This window comes from Python bivittatus, unplaced genomic scaffold (assembly GCF_059951505.1).
Source record: "Python bivittatus isolate LINGU-HERP-01145 unplaced genomic scaffold, Pbiv_v1 ctg000350_np1212, whole genome shotgun sequence".
NCBI classification, from domain to species: Eukaryota; Metazoa; Chordata; class Lepidosauria; order Squamata; family Pythonidae; genus Python; species Python bivittatus.
The window spans coordinates 33587494-33604875 of record NW_028277074.1 but is presented as its reverse complement, the minus strand read 5'-3'; the positions used below and the strand labels follow the sequence as shown (position 1 = coordinate 33604875).

At 36.0% G+C, this 17382-nt stretch overlaps 1 protein-coding gene across 3 annotated transcripts in view; it reads left to right on the top strand.

The window, feature by feature from the left end:
* The window catches only part of REPS2 (RALBP1 associated Eps domain containing 2), an 85014-nt gene that overhangs the window by 11297 nt on the left and 56335 nt on the right, over positions 1-17382 (top strand). For 2 of the 3 annotated variants that reach the window (XM_088144894.1, XM_088144893.1), the window contains exons 2-5: positions 8823-8946; positions 11358-11506; positions 12596-12722; positions 16382-16473. In XM_088144894.1, the coding sequence (XP_088001020.1) occupies positions 8823-8946; positions 11358-11506; positions 12596-12722; positions 16382-16473 (492 nt within the window). Of the gene's footprint in view, positions 1-782; positions 893-8822; positions 8947-11357; positions 11507-12595; positions 12723-16381; positions 16474-17382 lie in introns of all 3 variants that reach the window. The other variant, XM_088144895.1, reaches the window with a different exon arrangement.

Here is a 17382-nt window from a genome sequence, read left to right as displayed (position 1 = left end):
TGTTTTTGACTGCCAGTACATGAATAATAAAGAGGAAGCTACTCTGAATTCCCTAGGCTAAGAGTGTTTTAATGCTTGGGAACAGCCAGCCACTAAAAAAAAATTTTTTGTACAACCTCACCTAATTGTGTTTCAGTTGAAGCAAAGGCTGTCTCCCTTCCTCCCTTCCCTTCCCTTCCCTTCCCTTCCCTTCCCTTCCCTTCCCTTCCCTTCCCTTCCCTTCCCTTCCCTTCCCTTCCCTTCCCTTCCCTTCCCTTCCCTTCCCTTCCCTTCCCTTCCCTTCCCTCCCCTTTCCTTCCTTCCTTCCTTCCTTCCTTCCTTCCTTCCTTCCTTCCTTCCTTCCTTCCTTCCTTCCTTCCTTCCTTCCTTCCTTCCTTCCTATTTTCAATAGCAAAGAGGAAGAATGATGATTTTATAGTATAAGTTTCGGAATGGAGTAGCTTGCAGTGATTATTCTTAAATAACTTTCCCTTTTTATATTCTTTTTGATCAAAGACTGAGAGCAGAGATGAGATGTTATTTAGATAGAAGTAATGCAAAGATTGTTTCCTAGAACCTTCTAGTATAGGCGGCATACAAATAAATAAATAAAATGATACCAGTATTTGCAGTGCCTGAAACTCTACAGTATTCGTATAAGATTATATGTAATAAAATAATCCATTACTTTTGGGTAAAAAAACAGTAATGCCTGAGTAGCTCTGTTAATAATGTTACATTTGTGGAAGATTCCTTCTGCATTTACAGTATGGCTTTTCTTTTCTTTTTTAAATCCTGTATAGTTCCTGCAAATTATGCTTCCCCAACTCTCCAGAAATATATGGGGGATGTGGCAAAATTTCTTTTCATTAATGGGAACCTCTGAATGCCAGATGGCACCAAACTCAACAGAGTAAGTAGGAAGGCCACCAAATGCAGCTGCTTTGCTTATTAAGTGCACTAATATCCAGTACCATTAGATGTTAAGACCAAACTCTAAAAATATTTAACTATTCCATTGGCTCTATCTACCTTTTCATTCCAACTATATTTTCAAAATACCACCAAGCATTTCTATGTACTCTTGTATAATGCAAAAACTTGAAAAAATTGGCCATTATTTGGCAATATTTGATTGGTCAATTGACCAGAACTTTCTTATTTTTCCTTATTATGTATAATTATAAACAGTGCAAGAAGAAAGTGAAATAACTTTCGGCTTTTTTCTTCCCCTAGCTTCTTGCAGGCTGCATTCCATTAACCAAACTAATAAAAAATAAGATGGCTTCATTATTCAGAACACTAAATAAAAATAACAAGTAGTTTAACTTCAGTTGCAATCCTGATCTGTGATTGTTGATACCTATGTTTTTATATCAATGTAGATATGAACCAATGTTCAGTATAATGCTCTGGAGACTTGCATAAATACCTTTTTTCAGAGCTCATTCAAGAATATGATGATGGTAGTGTTTTTATAGCATTCCAGTCTTCTCTACCTCACTTAAAATGTTATGACTGTCTTCACTTTATATGTAAAATATACTGTGAATGGCTTTACAAAGTCCCCAGCATCCAGGTGTGGCTTCTCACATTTAAAAATAAAGAATGGTATTCTTTGATCTGTTGGCTCTAGCCTATTTAAGTCTTAGTAATACATCATATAAATCTAAGAAAACAATGGAACATCTGGTAACTGTTTCCAGATTTTTTTTCTTCCAAACCAAGGAAAGGATTATAGCTGTATCTAAGAGTTTCTCGCATGTAGTCACACATTGCTTAACCCTAACGCCAACTTTGGCTGCAGTTGAGAAACAGTACTCTAGACTTTATTATCATATGTTGCTTCAAAAGACAATAGGTGTTATTGATTTTTTTCCCCAGTAGAATGACATCTCTTATAATACACATTTCCTTTGTGTTTGTGGAATGAGAATTCCTTGAAAAATGAATTGGATATTATAGCTCATATATAAAAAGAGGATAGTGCTGGTTCTCTGCCTATTAAAATATATCATGATTGTATAAATCAGATTTATATGTTCATTTAAAGAAATTTATGTCAAAATTGTGCCTTGCCTTCTGCATTTTTATTGAAGATTTTTGATTCTTAAAAGCTTAATTTCTTAATTCTGGAAAGCTATTGAATATATTTGAATATATATACCCTGCCATCATTTGTGCATCCTTTTATAAAATTGAGACCAAATGGAATATAAATCTCTTACTGGCCTAAATCTAAAACTAATCCTTTAATAGCTTTGTAGAAAAATCAATTTCCTTTGTAAGACTCTGTCAAAATTTTGGTTGGGATGAGTTTGGCTGGGAAATGTTTCTATTGTGGTGATGTGAGGTCTTTCTAGAGTTTAGGTTCATTATTGTGATTGCTTTTGAGACCTGTCTGAAGAGAACTATAGTTCTGAACTTGTGTGTTTTTTTTCCTTTCTTAATTAAAGGAAGCAGTATGTTTTTTGAACTTAGTTGAGTAGGTTTATTTCCCCCTTTTTACATCTCCTATCATTACGTCTATGTGAAACTGCAGGTTTAGAGTTCTCTGAACTATAATGCTCCACAATAATTTCTATAAGATTTTAGGTATGAAAAGCAGATGATATCAACTAAATTGATGTTATAAAGAAAATGAAAAAGGCTAGAATCTTCTGTTGAAAAGAATAATAATGTTCTTTCTCCTATGGTATTTAATTTTTCCTCTGCAATGGGATAGAATCTCACTGGATGATCCAATTCAGGACCTTGAATTATTAAGTTTAAATAACTAAATATTCAACACCTCTTCATAGGATTTGATTAAGTTGCATCTGTTTTATGATAGATAAGTGTCATGATTTTTTAGGTTTTTTAGATAAACAAATAGACAAAAATTCTTTTAAAAGCCAGGGACAGGTCAATATTTCAGTTACATGCACACACATGCGCACCCCTCCCCATGAGAGAAATCAGCAGTTTACTACTGCCTTCTATGACTCTTGAAGGTAGAAAGAAATACCAGAAAAGAAGATTAAGTTTCAGCTGGTTTAAAAATAATGTTTAAGACGATGTTCTATTAGTTATTTACGGGCAAGTCCTACCAACTCTATCATGCCATAGTGGGAGGCAGCACCTAGTTAATTAAGCTTGTTGATCTTGAAAACTTTAAACAGGATTAGTCCTGTTTAGACTGGGATTCCAGAAAAAATAATCCCAGAAGAAACTACTTATTTACTACTACCACAGAAGCTACACCATTGTGTCTAAATGGAACCAGGGACTGAGGTGAACTTTATAGGATTGCACTAATTGTTATCTTTGTTGGAAAAAAATAATATTGTTATTCATGTGAAATTCATTGTTCCTTCTGTTCCCTTGTTTAGTCTATGCTATTGCATTGTAATTCTTACAGTGAAAACCCTAGGAAGACTGTTTCAAATTTGAGACCAAGACATAAATAATTAAATACGGTATCTGCTAACTTCCATGCTCAAAAGACCAAAATATAGTTAAACCTGTAAGTAAAATATATCTGTTTCTAAACTCCCAGCTACTTTTACAAAGTGGGTTGCAATCTGAAATTCAGTATCATCCTGTTCAAGTGGTAGGCACCCTACGCAGAACTAAATGACTATAGAGTAGAAGCTGCAGAGGCCTGATAAACCACAGTCCTTATCCATATATAACAGATTACTTTGTATGTGTATCACTTGCACATTGTGCCCAGTTCTTGGAGAACAAAGGCTAGATGGAAATATATTTTCTCATTACTATGCAATGTATGGATCATATGCGGTTTTTCTAATTGGGAAATACTTGCAGTTTGTAGGTTCTTAGTCATCTATGATTAATTGAAAAGCTAATAAATGGATTAAAGATTTAGATAACACATTATGCTTTGCACTATCTTAATCCTTGACCATAAAAATGATTTATTAATATTGAAAAAATAATTTCTGCTTTCTTTAACTGTATGTGTGGGGTATATTGTATATATAGAGAAACTGTAGTTTATATTATATTCCAACTTTTGACTAAGGTCTGTGGAATATTTTGGAAAATAACTCCTAATATTTCTGTCTGGGAAACTGAATTGCTTCCATTATTTTCCAGAGTTGGTTGCAGTAGTCTTTAAGCATTCAGGAAGACGCAGCAGGTGAAACAGAACACTAGCTGTTCTGGTATTGCTATCAGTTTAAAAATGTTTTCCATGTTGGTGTTGGTATGATTCTGCATGAAATAGAATTATTTGGAAAAGTCTGTTTGACTTGAGTGCTGTGTACGTGTGTATGTGTGTATATATAAATACATATATAGCATTTTTTTAAAAAAATCATTTTAAGTTTTCTTTTGTAACCTCATAATTTTGGATAAAGGAGTTTAACAAGTCTTGTATTTGGAATATTTTTAAATATAGTATCATGTCCTGACCTGTTTGTCAGACCATTCTTTGGTAAATATAGTAATGGGTGGGACCCTTTTTTCTTGTCTAAATTCTTTCCTTTGAAAAAGAAGCCACACAAGTCGGTGTGTGTGTCAGCAATACATCTTTTCATCATTTTAACTGACTGCATTTTATTTAGTCACAGAATTCTTCAGTAAAGTAACAAGTTACTCTACTGTATTGTTAGAATCTCATTTTAAGTGGAAGTTAATGCCCAGTATACCTGAGTCAGTCCCTGTGACATAAAGGAGCTTTAGTTCTAGGAAAAGAGACAAAAAGACGACTGCATTGAACGCAAATTGAAATCCAAACCCTGTAGTTAAAACTTGGCTTACCCTTCTATTTCATCCATATTAGACACAGTAAAGGTTCTAACCAAACTATGTGAGACGATCTGGAGAACAACAGAGTGGCCAAAAGATCAGAATACCAAAAATACAATAAAGTGTACAAACTACTGTAGAATATCCTAGCAAAAAATGCTTAGAATCATCCAGCACAGATCAGAACCTTACATGGAAAGAGAAATGCCAGTTGTTCAGTCTGGTTTTAAAAATGAAGTCAACATGTGCTTTATTTACTACAGAAAGTTATTTAATTGTGTTAACTGTGTGAATCTGTGGAATGTCCTTAGGAAAATGAGAATTGCAGAACATCTCATTGGCCTCATGTAAAACCTATCCATAGGACAAGAAGCCAGGGTGTGGACACAACACAATGAAACAGACTGGCTCCAGCTTTCAAAGGAGTGAGACAAGCTTGTATACTCTCTCCTTATTTATTCCACTTGGATACTGAATATATATTGATGGAAAACGGATTGGAAGATGAGTGTGGTTTTAAAATTGGAGGAAGGAACATCAGTAATCTGCACTATGCTAGTAACGCTACTCTGATAGCTGAAAAATAAAATGATATGGAAGCTGTAGCTAACCAAGAACACAGTGAAAGAATGGGACTATGATTTAATAAAAGGAGGTTAAATATTTTTATTTATTTATTTTTCATTCAATTTGTATAGCCACCCATTTAAACCAGTGATTCTGGGTGGCTAACAACAGTAAAAACAGTTGACACTTAAAACAGTACAAAAAAATATAAATATAAATACAGCCAAGAGATCTTTAAAAACTGTCGGTATCAGCACAACCATGAAATGGGGGATGCTCAGGGGCCCAGGCCTGGGCATAAAGCCAGGTCTTCAAGGCCTTCTGAAAAGCCAAAAGGATAAGGGCCATCCTAATCTCAGGAGGGAGGATGTTCCAGAGGGCAGGCGCCACAGCAGAAAAGGCCCATCTCCTGGTCCCTGTCAGCTGACATTTCTTGGCTGACGGGACCTGGAGCCTGCCGGACTGGATTGGACGAGTAGAAACAACTGGGAAAAGATGGTCCCTAAGGTAACTCAGTCCCAGCCATGAAGGGCTTTAAAGGTGACGGCCAGCACCTTGAATTGCACCCGGAAACACACCGGCAACCAGTGCAGCTCCCGAAGCAGTGGTGTTACACATGCCGAGTAGCCAACACTATTTATGACCCAGGCAGGTGCATTCTGTACCAGCTGAAGCTTCTGAATGCTCTTCAGGGGCAGCTCCATGTAGAGCATGTTGGAAGAGTCCAAGCAACCACCAAAATAATGACGACAACCACCCTTAAAGCTGACATTGAAGACATTGAAGTGGGGAATAGCTTCTGCTTTTTAGGATCAATTATCAGTTAAAAAAACAATGAAGAAATGAGGATGACTAGCAGAAAAGAAAGGTAGATGGACTTGATTACAGTAGCACGGACTGCACAATTAGAAGAGCTGAAGCATTAGTTTCATCCTGGAAAGGGTCCACAAGGGTGGCCACAAAGAGTCAACACTGATTGTGGCACACACACACACAATGAAACAAAACATGGGCAGTATTTTCTCTGATTGCTAACCCATAAGGGCAGGTAATTTGCCATGTAGGTCTGCCAAACGAAGTACATTGCATCTTATTTTTATAAATGCTGTGCTATGTTTGAGAAATAGAAGAGAGAAAAGATAGCTAGCGGGTCTCCCCAGATGCACGTAAACCCTACCTAGCTTTCTAACTGACCAAATTATTTATAGCCTGAATCCCTAATGTAGGGGACCAGTCAATTTTGATGTGATTAAATGATTGATTCTTTTTGCAGTCCATTATATTGCTAATATATTTAATAGCACTGAAGATGTTAATAGCACTGAATGTTAATAGCACTAAAGTTGTTACCTAGTCATGTAATGAAATGTCTGCAAGGAAACAACCAAGCTCAGAGAACCCTAAGGACTCTATATGATTAATAACCATCTCCAAATCCATAATTCAAGTGTCGTAATTGTTTCTCTTGCTCTTTTTTAGTTTTCATACCCACATGAAAATGGATACTTTAGTCATTCTGATATTTGTTGTCTTTGAAATAACCTGATGCTTCATGATCTTGTTATGATGGAATGCCTAACAGATCTTGGGAACATAGAGGAAGACTAAAGCCATTACATAAAAGATTCCTTAGTCCAGGGGAGCAGGGAAATGTGAGAAAGACACTCAAGAGTAACTCCGTCTTAAGCACGCTAGGCATCTATCGATCTCGGAATTGCTTTGCTGGGCATTACCAAATAACAATATTCTGTTACATTACCCTACTAGCAATAAAGATATTTTCAGAAATGTAAGTTGTTCTTGTTTTCTCAGTTTGCCAGCCTCACAGGACTTGTCACTTGTCTAAATTTTGTTATTACCTTTCTCCGTAGAATATACTTCTCAAGCTCAATGTCCATCTTTATTTCTTTTTGAGCTCAGAAAAACAAAACTATCACATTCATTTCTTTCCCATGAACTGTGAATTCGCTAATTAACATTATCTTTGCCTTAATATTTACCTACGTTTCCACTTTACTTTCCCTTTTCTTTTTGTAATGAATTGTAAGTCTTTACTTTCTTGTAAAGACTTTACTTGTAAGTCTTTACTTTCAGTTTACAGAGTTGTTTGTCTGAATATTTCAAATGTTTAGTTTGTTAGCGTTCAATTTTGATTCCAGCTGTCCTCTATTGCAATCTGCCATTCTTATAATATATTGGCTGTGTTAATTAAACGTAAGGAGAATGTGCAGCCTTCCCTAATGTAATTGATACATTTAAAACCATCAAACGGAAAGGGAGCATGCTGTAAAACAAAATGCCAAGTCAAGCATAATATTTGTTTCCAATTATATTTTTTTAACCTCATTTATACTTCAAAGCTACTTTCTTACAGGGGAGCTATAAAAATTCAATGCTATATCTTAAAGTATGTTTATCTGCCAAGCCAAAAAAGATAATGGAAAGTTGTGGTGGTATAGAGCATCCTGAGAAGGCAGAGTGTTAGGAGCCCAAATCATCAGTTTATCTTCCGGTAAACGGAAGTTTTCTAAATAGATACATCCACCATGATAGATATTGTATGAGAATCCCCTTAACAAGCTTTCAGAATTCCAGACTTAAAAATTAACCTTGATAGTGACTGGGAATCATAACTGAAGATTTATTGTTGGACAGCGTCTATATAGTAGAATACCAAGGTTGGAACTGAGCATTTTTTGCTTCTGTTAGTATAAATTAGTGGGTTTCACAGGAACAGTTGAGATTGCTATAATCTAGTTAGAATCTAGAATTTCAGATACAGAAAATGGCATAAAGCAGGTGCCAGAGTTTCTGCAATGCTCCTAGATGGCACCTGGGGCTTCCAACTTGAAATTATTTTTTTAAAGAGAGAATAGAAATATTTTTTACAGTCCAGTGATGTTTATCTGTTCTCCACCAGAGGAAATCTTTTTCCTATGTATCCATTAACTAGAGAGGAAAATGTAGACCTTCATTTCTGCTTGTTCATGTGTATGGACATACTCTTCCATATGCTCCAACTAGGTAATGATCAGCAGTGTCCATTAGAGGAGGAGCAGAATAACAAAAGCAGCTTTGCAGCATTGCATGTAAGCCCCTTCTTTTGTACTGTACATGGTGATATTGCCTATGTGTACAAAGGAGCAGAGTTTCTGGTGTGATTCTGTTTTCCTCATTTTGACAAAAGGAACAAGATCCTGCAGGTGCCCATGGTACTTATTTAGGTTGCCCTATTTAGACAGATTCACTTCTCTGAGGTTGGGCCACAGATATATTGCACGTTGCTGAGATTGGAGCCAAAAGGGCAAAATATTTATATAGGAGGATTTCGTCTGTGTCTCTCTGTTTAATATAGCAGACTTTTGGGTATAGAATGTAGACCAGATGCACCACCAGTTTATTTGCTGCCAACTTTTTTTTTTAAGTACTACATATTTTTGTAGCTTCAATATTTCTTTAATTGCAAGCACCAAGTATTTTTGGCATGTGCTCATATTTATCCCTCCCTTTTTATCTTTCAGATTACAGACTTGTGTGGTGCTAAACGTGTTGGTTATTTTGGTCGTACTCAGTTTTATGCTGCTCTGAAGCTTATAGCTGCTGCACAGGCTGGTCTCCCAGTACGAATAGAAAGTATTCAGAATGGTAACTAATTAGACTCAATTGCTTTACTTTGCAAAAATGTATTGCATTATTTATTTAAAATATGTATACACCACTTTTTATGTTTAAAAAAACATTTTCAAAGCACTGTTGGAGAATTTACAATATAAATGACCGTAAGGGGAAAAAAAATAATAAACAAGAAAAACAGAAAAAAAATCCATCTCAATAAAAGCTAAATAATGCTCAGTGTATTAAAAAGTAACTATATATTTTATGAATTCAGGCTCATTAAAATCCTGTTTATGAAAGCTCAGTACAGTAGAAGTAAGACCGTAGAATTTTAAAAAGCTGTATCACTCACTAAACTATTCCACAAATATAGAACTATTTCTAAAGCTGTTGGTGGATTGATGTGGATTACAGGTAGTCCTCACTTTTGACCATTCATTCAGCAATTGTTCAAAGTTACGATAGCGCTGAATGAATGGTATTTACGACCGGTCCTCAAAGTTACAGCCATTACAGTGCCCCCATGTCATGTGATGAAAATTTGGGTGCTTGACAGCCTCCCTGCATTTATAAATGCAGGGTGCACTTCAACTCCCTCCACCTGCCTATCTACCCCCTATCTCTGCCCTTTTGGCCACCTTACACTCCGCTGCCCCCAGCTGACCTTCGCTGTCTTCTTCCTTCCACTGCTGACCAGGCATGCATGGCCTGACCATTCGTGAGGCAGCTGCTGAAGGGCCAGGCTGGGCAAGCCTCATCAGCGGTGGGAGGAAGAAGAGAGTAAAGGTGAGCTGGGGGCGGCAGGGGCTGCAGAGTTCGGGTAGAGGGGTGGCAGGGGCGGTGGAGTGCAAGGCGGCAAGTGTGGTGGAGTGCAGGGTGACGGGTGGCAGAGTGCAGGGCAGGGGGTGAGAACAGAGTGCAGGGTGGCAGGGATAATGGAGTGCAGGGCGGCCAGAGGGGCAGAGATGGGGAGAGATAGGTAGGGAGAGTTGAAGCGGAAGCAAGCAGGAGAAGTGTGAGGTCCTCCCCTAACAATGGTGCGATCCTCGCCTAATGACCACAACCAGGACTACTGAAACTGCCATTGCTAAGTGGCACAGTCACATGACTCGCCTAACGACCTCATTGCTTAAAATCAGAGATTCCGGTCCCAATTAGGGTCATTAAGGAAGGACTACCTGTAAGGCAGAACTTTAGATAACTTGTATCAAGCTAAATTAGTCCCCAAAGTTTTAAAAGTTCACCTAGTCCTTTAATTTGGGTCCATGCAGGTAAGAACAATCAGTCCAATTGGTATAATATGTGTTCATAATCTAGCTTTCGAACCATAATCTAAATTACGTGGCCTAATTTTGCATCCAAGTTGAGTTGCTAATTGTATGCAAAGTTTTATGGTACTGCAGAATGAATTTTTATGAAGTTGCTAAGTTATAAAATAGCTGTGATAAAAATTAGAATAAAATATGCCGTTTACAATGGAGGAAAAATGGAAATTTCATTTATAAAACAATTACTATGGGCCTAATTATAATTATTATAATCAAATACCTAAAGTCTCATTAACACTAGCTCCAAACCATTATATAAATGTATTGTTTCAAAAGGAAACTATAATTTCCATTAACATTGCTAATCTACAGTGAATGAACCAGATTAATAGTGTGAGACTATGGATATGTACTTTGCCTCCTGTTACGTTTTATGGGGTTTATATCCTTATAAATGTATTAGGAACTGTAATCCAAAATAGTTTTCCTCTAAATAGAGTGTAACAAATAGTTATTATAAACATCTTTCTATGTAAGAAATCTGCACTAAGGGTGAGTTTGATACAGCAGTAAATATTTCACTAGATATTGGAAGTCAGCCAGGTCAGACATAGAAGCAATTGGTCAATTTCTTATAATATGTTCTTGTTTTTGCCATTCTTGCATTATGGAATATTCTATATGCATAATTGTATCACGCCCTTCTAAGGTCCAAACAGAACAACTACCTATGAACAAAGGACTTTTCAGTAAAACAAAATCTAATACTATTTATATGAGTAAATACAGGTGGTTCATATAATATGTGGTCCACACAGAGTACCGTGGGTATAATAATTGACTCTTTCATAAGGTAGCTTACCAAATCTTTTTTGATGTTTGAGTTTCTTGTATTACATAGAGGTTGATTGGGTTTGTTTTATAGTACAATGCACAGTTTTTACAGTATACACACACACACATATATTAATCTTTGCATTGAAATACCTCTGTATGTTCTTTCTCTCTCTCTGTATTTTCCTAGTAATTTGGACTATACTAAATTTTAATTTTCTAAGTAATATAAAAGTATACTCCATTAGTTGTCAAAGGGAGTCAACTGGTCAATAAATAGGCTAAACAATATAGTATTATTTAATCACCTCTCTTTTGTATTTATTTCTGTTGTTTAAGAATTACCTTTACCTCGATTTAGTGCTCTGAAAAGTGGTAGTGAAATAAGGTACAGTAATCTACCAGAAGCACATGGAACTAAGTTTCAGAGTCCACATGCAACACTTGAGATAAATTGTTTCAGAAGATCAGATGAAGAAGAAAAACAGGTAAAGTTCCCATTAAATATATAACTTTTATTGTAGGATAAACTACAAGCTTTTAATTTTATGATATGAAACTGACAAAATCAAATAGATCTTCTTGATTAGTATATTAATTCATTTTATTGGCGAAGTCTCTTGACAGACTGGGAATTACAGTTGATTATTTACTCATTGCAGACTATCAAGAATAAATATGAATTGTCTACACTTCACTTAGAGAGTTAAGATTGCTCAGCTATTAGAAAGATGAACAACTTGCTGTCCATGTTAAGCAGATGAGCTGCTCAATTTTCTTTTAGGTACAAGGAGCTATTTATTAGCTATTTATTAGCTATTTATTAGGTACAAGGAGCTTTTATTAGCTATGTGGAAAATCACTTGGAGCAAAATTCAATAGAGTATTCACTCTAATAGAGCTGCTTTTGTCAGTAGAACTGGGAGAGAATTGATTGCTCTTTTCTTCACCCTCAAAATCTACTGTAGTAGACTGAAAGATCCTTCACAAGGTTCATGGGGAGGGTCAGGAGAAAGAGAAGAAAGTGTTAATACAAGCAGACTTTTGTTCACATAGTGCTTTTGCTGGGCCTATATGACACTATAAAGACTTACTAACAACTGTTCAAAGTGTTAATGTGGAAGCTTTAGGTTGAAATTTAAATGCGTCAACAACTTTTGTGAGGTGTCAAATAATGACATAACTTATCACTTAACAAAAGGTTGTCCAGTATTAAGTACCATTCTATTTCAACTATTCTACCATTTAATTTTATTCTATTTTGTGGCACCCACCCTCTGGAACATCATTTCCCTGGAGATTACACGTGCCCCAACCCTACTGGCTTTTAATCTTATTTTTATTCATTGTTAGCTGCCCAGAGTCATGTGTTTGAGATGGGTGGCTATATAAATTGAATAAATAAATGAACCATTAAAATGAACTATTTTGCTTCAACTGCCAAGAATCAGGTTAGGAAAAACACTAAAATTTATTTCAGATCAAGCTCTGTATTGCATTTTCTGCAGACTATGACTGTTAACTAACTAGAATTCAATGACCTTGTTACATTTCTTATTACAACTTTTGTCTTGAAGGAAGAAGCGAAATCTCCCCCCATGTCTCCCATTGGTTCTCATCCTGCGTCTCCCTCAAATTACCAGAGAATTCCTTCAGGATATGGATATAGTATATTGAGAAGTGGGCTTGAGCAGCAGCATGGAGGTAAGTTAATGATTAACTTTGCTTTGGGGCATCTGATCACCAGAGCAATGGAAGAGTCAGGTTAATCATTCCTATCATAAATATATTAAAAAGAAATAGCACTAAATGGGTCTTCTCATAATTTTCTGTTCCTGTTCCTATAAATTAATTTAAATAGGTGCAAGCATCATCTAAGAAATTGGTTTTTTTATGTGATTCAAGTTTATATAATTCTCATTTTGCCATCACTGTTATGTAAAACCACTATTCTTATTCATATTTTCAATATTTTAATGGAACCCCAAGTTGGTTCTCAAACTTTGCATAATCAGAGTCCCCTCAAATTATACATGAAATGGTGGAACTCTCTCTGTAAAATAACTAATGATTTCTTTGGGATTAAAACTGGACAAGAAAAACACATACCATGCCACTTTTAAGGCAAATAAATAAATGTTTATGAGTGAGTAAGCCAAACTGAACTACCAGTGGTCAGTGTCAACAGATCGCCAATATTTGGTAATGTCACATGATCAAAAGGCATCCTCACATTCTGTAGAAATTAGACTTTTGTCCATTTCAGTTGTGTTAAGACCTCTGAGCCATGAGTGGTATACAGGCAGTACTAGTGTCCGGTGGGATGCCTTGATTGGGCTGCTAGATGCTTGTATTCTCTGCAAGCAGCCTGCGGTGATGTCGTTTACTCAGGCCACTGATTGCTAGTGTTATCTACTGGACACTTACAGCTTGCTGCAATTGCTGTGAGTGTCTACAAGCAGCACTACCCTAAGGCGTGATCAAGAGGCCCCTTCATCAAGATTGAGGGGGAGCTATGTGGAGCAGTAGGGCAACCGCATGGCATGAGAAGGTTAGCACCCCTATCAGCAGCTGAAAAATCACTCTTGTTCTGGAAGGCCAGTTGCTGTGAGGAAGCAATGTGGAGCCTCGCAGCTGGGCTGACTCAGCGAGATTGCCACAACCAAGCAAGGAGGAATGAATACAAATATATTGCACAGAAAACCTGTATGGATGGAAGAAGTGCTTATGGGAGGAGGAAAACAACCATATGCAGCCTAACTTCCCAGTTGTTAGGTCTCGTTTTATGCTGGAACAAAACCTCTGTGAATTACAAGGGCCACCTGTATGCAAAATTTCTGAGCTAGCATGTCAGAGGCAAAATTTTAAAATGTTTGTGACCTGCCCTAGTTGCTTGCAACCTTCCTGGGAGGGTCAGATTCCACAGATAGAAAAAATTTGGACTGCATGATTTGTTTAGGAGTTTAAGCACCTAGAGAATGGAACCAATTCTAGCTCATGCTTTTCACATAGTAAATTAGAATATTTCATGCCCGACTTGATCATATACAATCATATTCTAATGAACCTTTAAAAACTTGTGTCAGAGATCTTGGGAACATTTTGGTTTACAATATACACTAATAATAACAAAACTAATAATATAAATATATTCTCCAGTCATTTACAAAATCCCCTCTATAATCCACTCAACAATTTTAGTTTCATATTGCTAAATTGTAGACAGACATCTGCAGAATGTGGTCACACTTCATATTTATATATTTAAATAATATAGAATGTAATCTTACACGTGTGTTATTCTTTGCAAAACACATTTATGTCCAGTAAACAGTTATTTTAATGTCTAGCCACTTCCACAGTTGGTTAGGCAAGCTGAGATTTAAATAGCCTGTTTTTTAGACATATCAGTGCCTTCAGTCATTTTTTCCTTGTGTTAAAATAGTACACTGAAGGTATTTACTCAAGAATGGTGTATGAAGGATTATTTCCTAACATATGGTCTGTATCCAAATCCATCTCTCTCTCACTCTCTCTCTCTAGTTATCTATCTATCTATACACACAAATACATACGTACATACACTGGGATTGGTTGAAATTATTTTCTTTCCCACCCTTGCATAGCAGCCCTTCCAGTCATCCAAAAATAATGTTTACAAATGAGTAGGCTGTAACTGAAGAAGGAATGATGTGTGGAAAAGGAGGTTCTTGAAAACGAGGCAAAAGACCCTTTCATGAGCAGATCCAACTATCTCATCTGTTCTCTGGCTGCAATAACTACTGATTGCACAACTTCCTCTTTTCTGTGTCACTGAAATGTGTTGGTATGAAAGAAAAAGTTGCATTTCTTCTTGTAAGATACGAAGGATCACGCTATATAGGAATATATTTTTATCACAGTATTATTTCCTTTTTTCAATTATGTGACCTGTATTTTTAACTGTGAAAAATTGTTTAAGCTGAAAAGTGAACAGGTTACGCAGCTTGTATTTGATATTATAATATATAATTATGGGAGAATGGGATCAGAGAACAATAACAAAACATGTACTTTACGTACATATACTTTACTTTCTTATGCTTCCAGTAAGAAATATCTAGCATGTCCACTATAATGGAGCTTGGCAAGCTTGTACTTGAACTCTTAGAAATGTGATAGTCAGAATAAACAATATTAGCTAGGTAGACCAGTGCCCTGATGTTGAAAAAGCAGCTTTGTAATTTGTTTTTTTAAATTACTTACCTGTATAAAAATGATATACTGTTGTTGCAACCAGTTCATAAAATATAAAAAGGAAGTTGATTTTATAAATTTATAGTACATTATTGTGCAAGGCCTTCTGGTCATTTGATGCTGCATTAAAAAAAAAATTGTTTTACTTGTCTTAACTGTATGGCTGTATTAAGCTAGGATTGATTGATTGATTGATTGGTTACAATAAAAATGGCTTATTTTTTTTCTTCTCAGCGGTAAGATCCCATAGTTTTCAAACTGAAGACAAGGTTATTTAAGCATTTTTAATTAAAATAAAAACTGCTAGAAAAATGTAAAAGCATATTGATTATTTGTTTTTTATCACAAATGACAACAATAGACATCTTTGTTGTAACATTGAGTGAACATGAAAAATGTTGGTTGAATCTCCTGCAGAAAGTTGCAAACCTGGTTTAACTAGAGCTCAGGCAAAAAAGAAAAAGAAAAAATTGGCGTTCTGAGAGATACTAGATTCAGTCTCTGGAACTTTCTAGTAAAGCTGGGAAGGATCCCTATTGGAAATCATGGAGGATCATCACCAATCAGTACAGATAATCGTCAGCTCAGAGGTCCAGTAGCCTTAGCTGTGTTACAGATAATAAGCCAAGTTTTAAAACAGTTTATTAATGTGGTTGTGCAAGCAAAGAATAGTAAGCCACAAGGGGAGGATTTATATATTCTGCTAAACTGAAAACAAACCATGTTATAACTTGTTATATGCAAACCAGGCTATCGTAGAGCATGTGGCTATGCTGCTGTGCTTACAAAGTTAAGGTGTCTGTACACCAGTCTATAAGTCTGAGCACTTTCCATAATTTAAATGGTTTGCTGATATCTTAAGACATCGAGTGGTTCTTCATTGCTTTTCACAAATACTGAATCAAACCCCTGTGTTTTCTCTTTACTGTTGGAGCCTTCTTCATTAACTTTTTCCTTAATCTTTATCAGGCCTGATGATGGATTGTGATAATAAAGTGAGTTTTAAATGTCTGTGTGGGTATGTGTGTGGTTATAAAATTATTTTGGTATGAGGCAAGTTACAAAGATTGCCATTTTTTATGTTGGTTTAGCATATGTTCTGATTTCTTCCTCTTAATGTTTCATAGGTTCCTATGAAGCTAGACATTCTATTCAAGATGGATTAACTTCAGGGAGTTATGGGTCCAAATCAGCACCAACTCATTCATCTCTCATTCGGGTAATTTCCATGAGATGCAAAAAACAATTGAAAATAAATCTGTGTGGGCTAAAATAGTATTGAAAAATAACATTTGATTCTATAATCAATAATACATGAACCAGTCTTAAATGAAGCCAGTAGGAAGTTGCTAGTAGTATTCTGCAGCAAAGAACAATTATGGTGTACAACTAGTAAGCCATACCTGAGACCTACTATAAGCTTTCAGCTTTAGAATATGTGAGAAATGGAAGCATTTCACCACAATAGAAGACATAGGATCAGCTAGAGGGTAAAGTGAGATTTTGTTCCAACTAATTAAGTACAGAATAAGTATTTATTTATTTAGTTTAGCTTTCATATCAGGATATATAGATTGACAGGTAGGAGAGCAGACATAACAGTGCTGGACCAAGTCCAGATATTTTAGTTTGCTTTCCATCTACCTCCAGTCACCATTTTTCTACCTTTTTCCCACAGTGCTTTGGGTATGAAGGAAGTGGGCAAGAGGTGGGCAAGGCAAAGGGCTGAGACTGAGACAGACTTCCAAATCTTTCTTATTGGCAACTGCTTAAATCAATTAAAATGTTCACTACCTTGAGAGTTCATGCTGCCATGACAAGCTTGTAAAAAAAAAATCCAAAAATATTGTGTGGCTGTGTGTAAGTGAATGTTTCTACAGAACAGAAACATTTGTGTGTGTCAGAAAGAAGTGTGTTGCATCAAGGGCAATTTTTCCTAGAAATTACACTCGGTAATTAATGTATGCAAGATGCCAAAACTAAAAACTTCATTTAATTCACAATGATCAAACACAGATTTATAACCAAGAGTGTGTGTCACTGTGCACCATGTGTTACTATGATATGAATACTTGCAACAAGGAAAGGACAATCTTCAAAATTTTGCTAGATAGACAGCATAAACGTT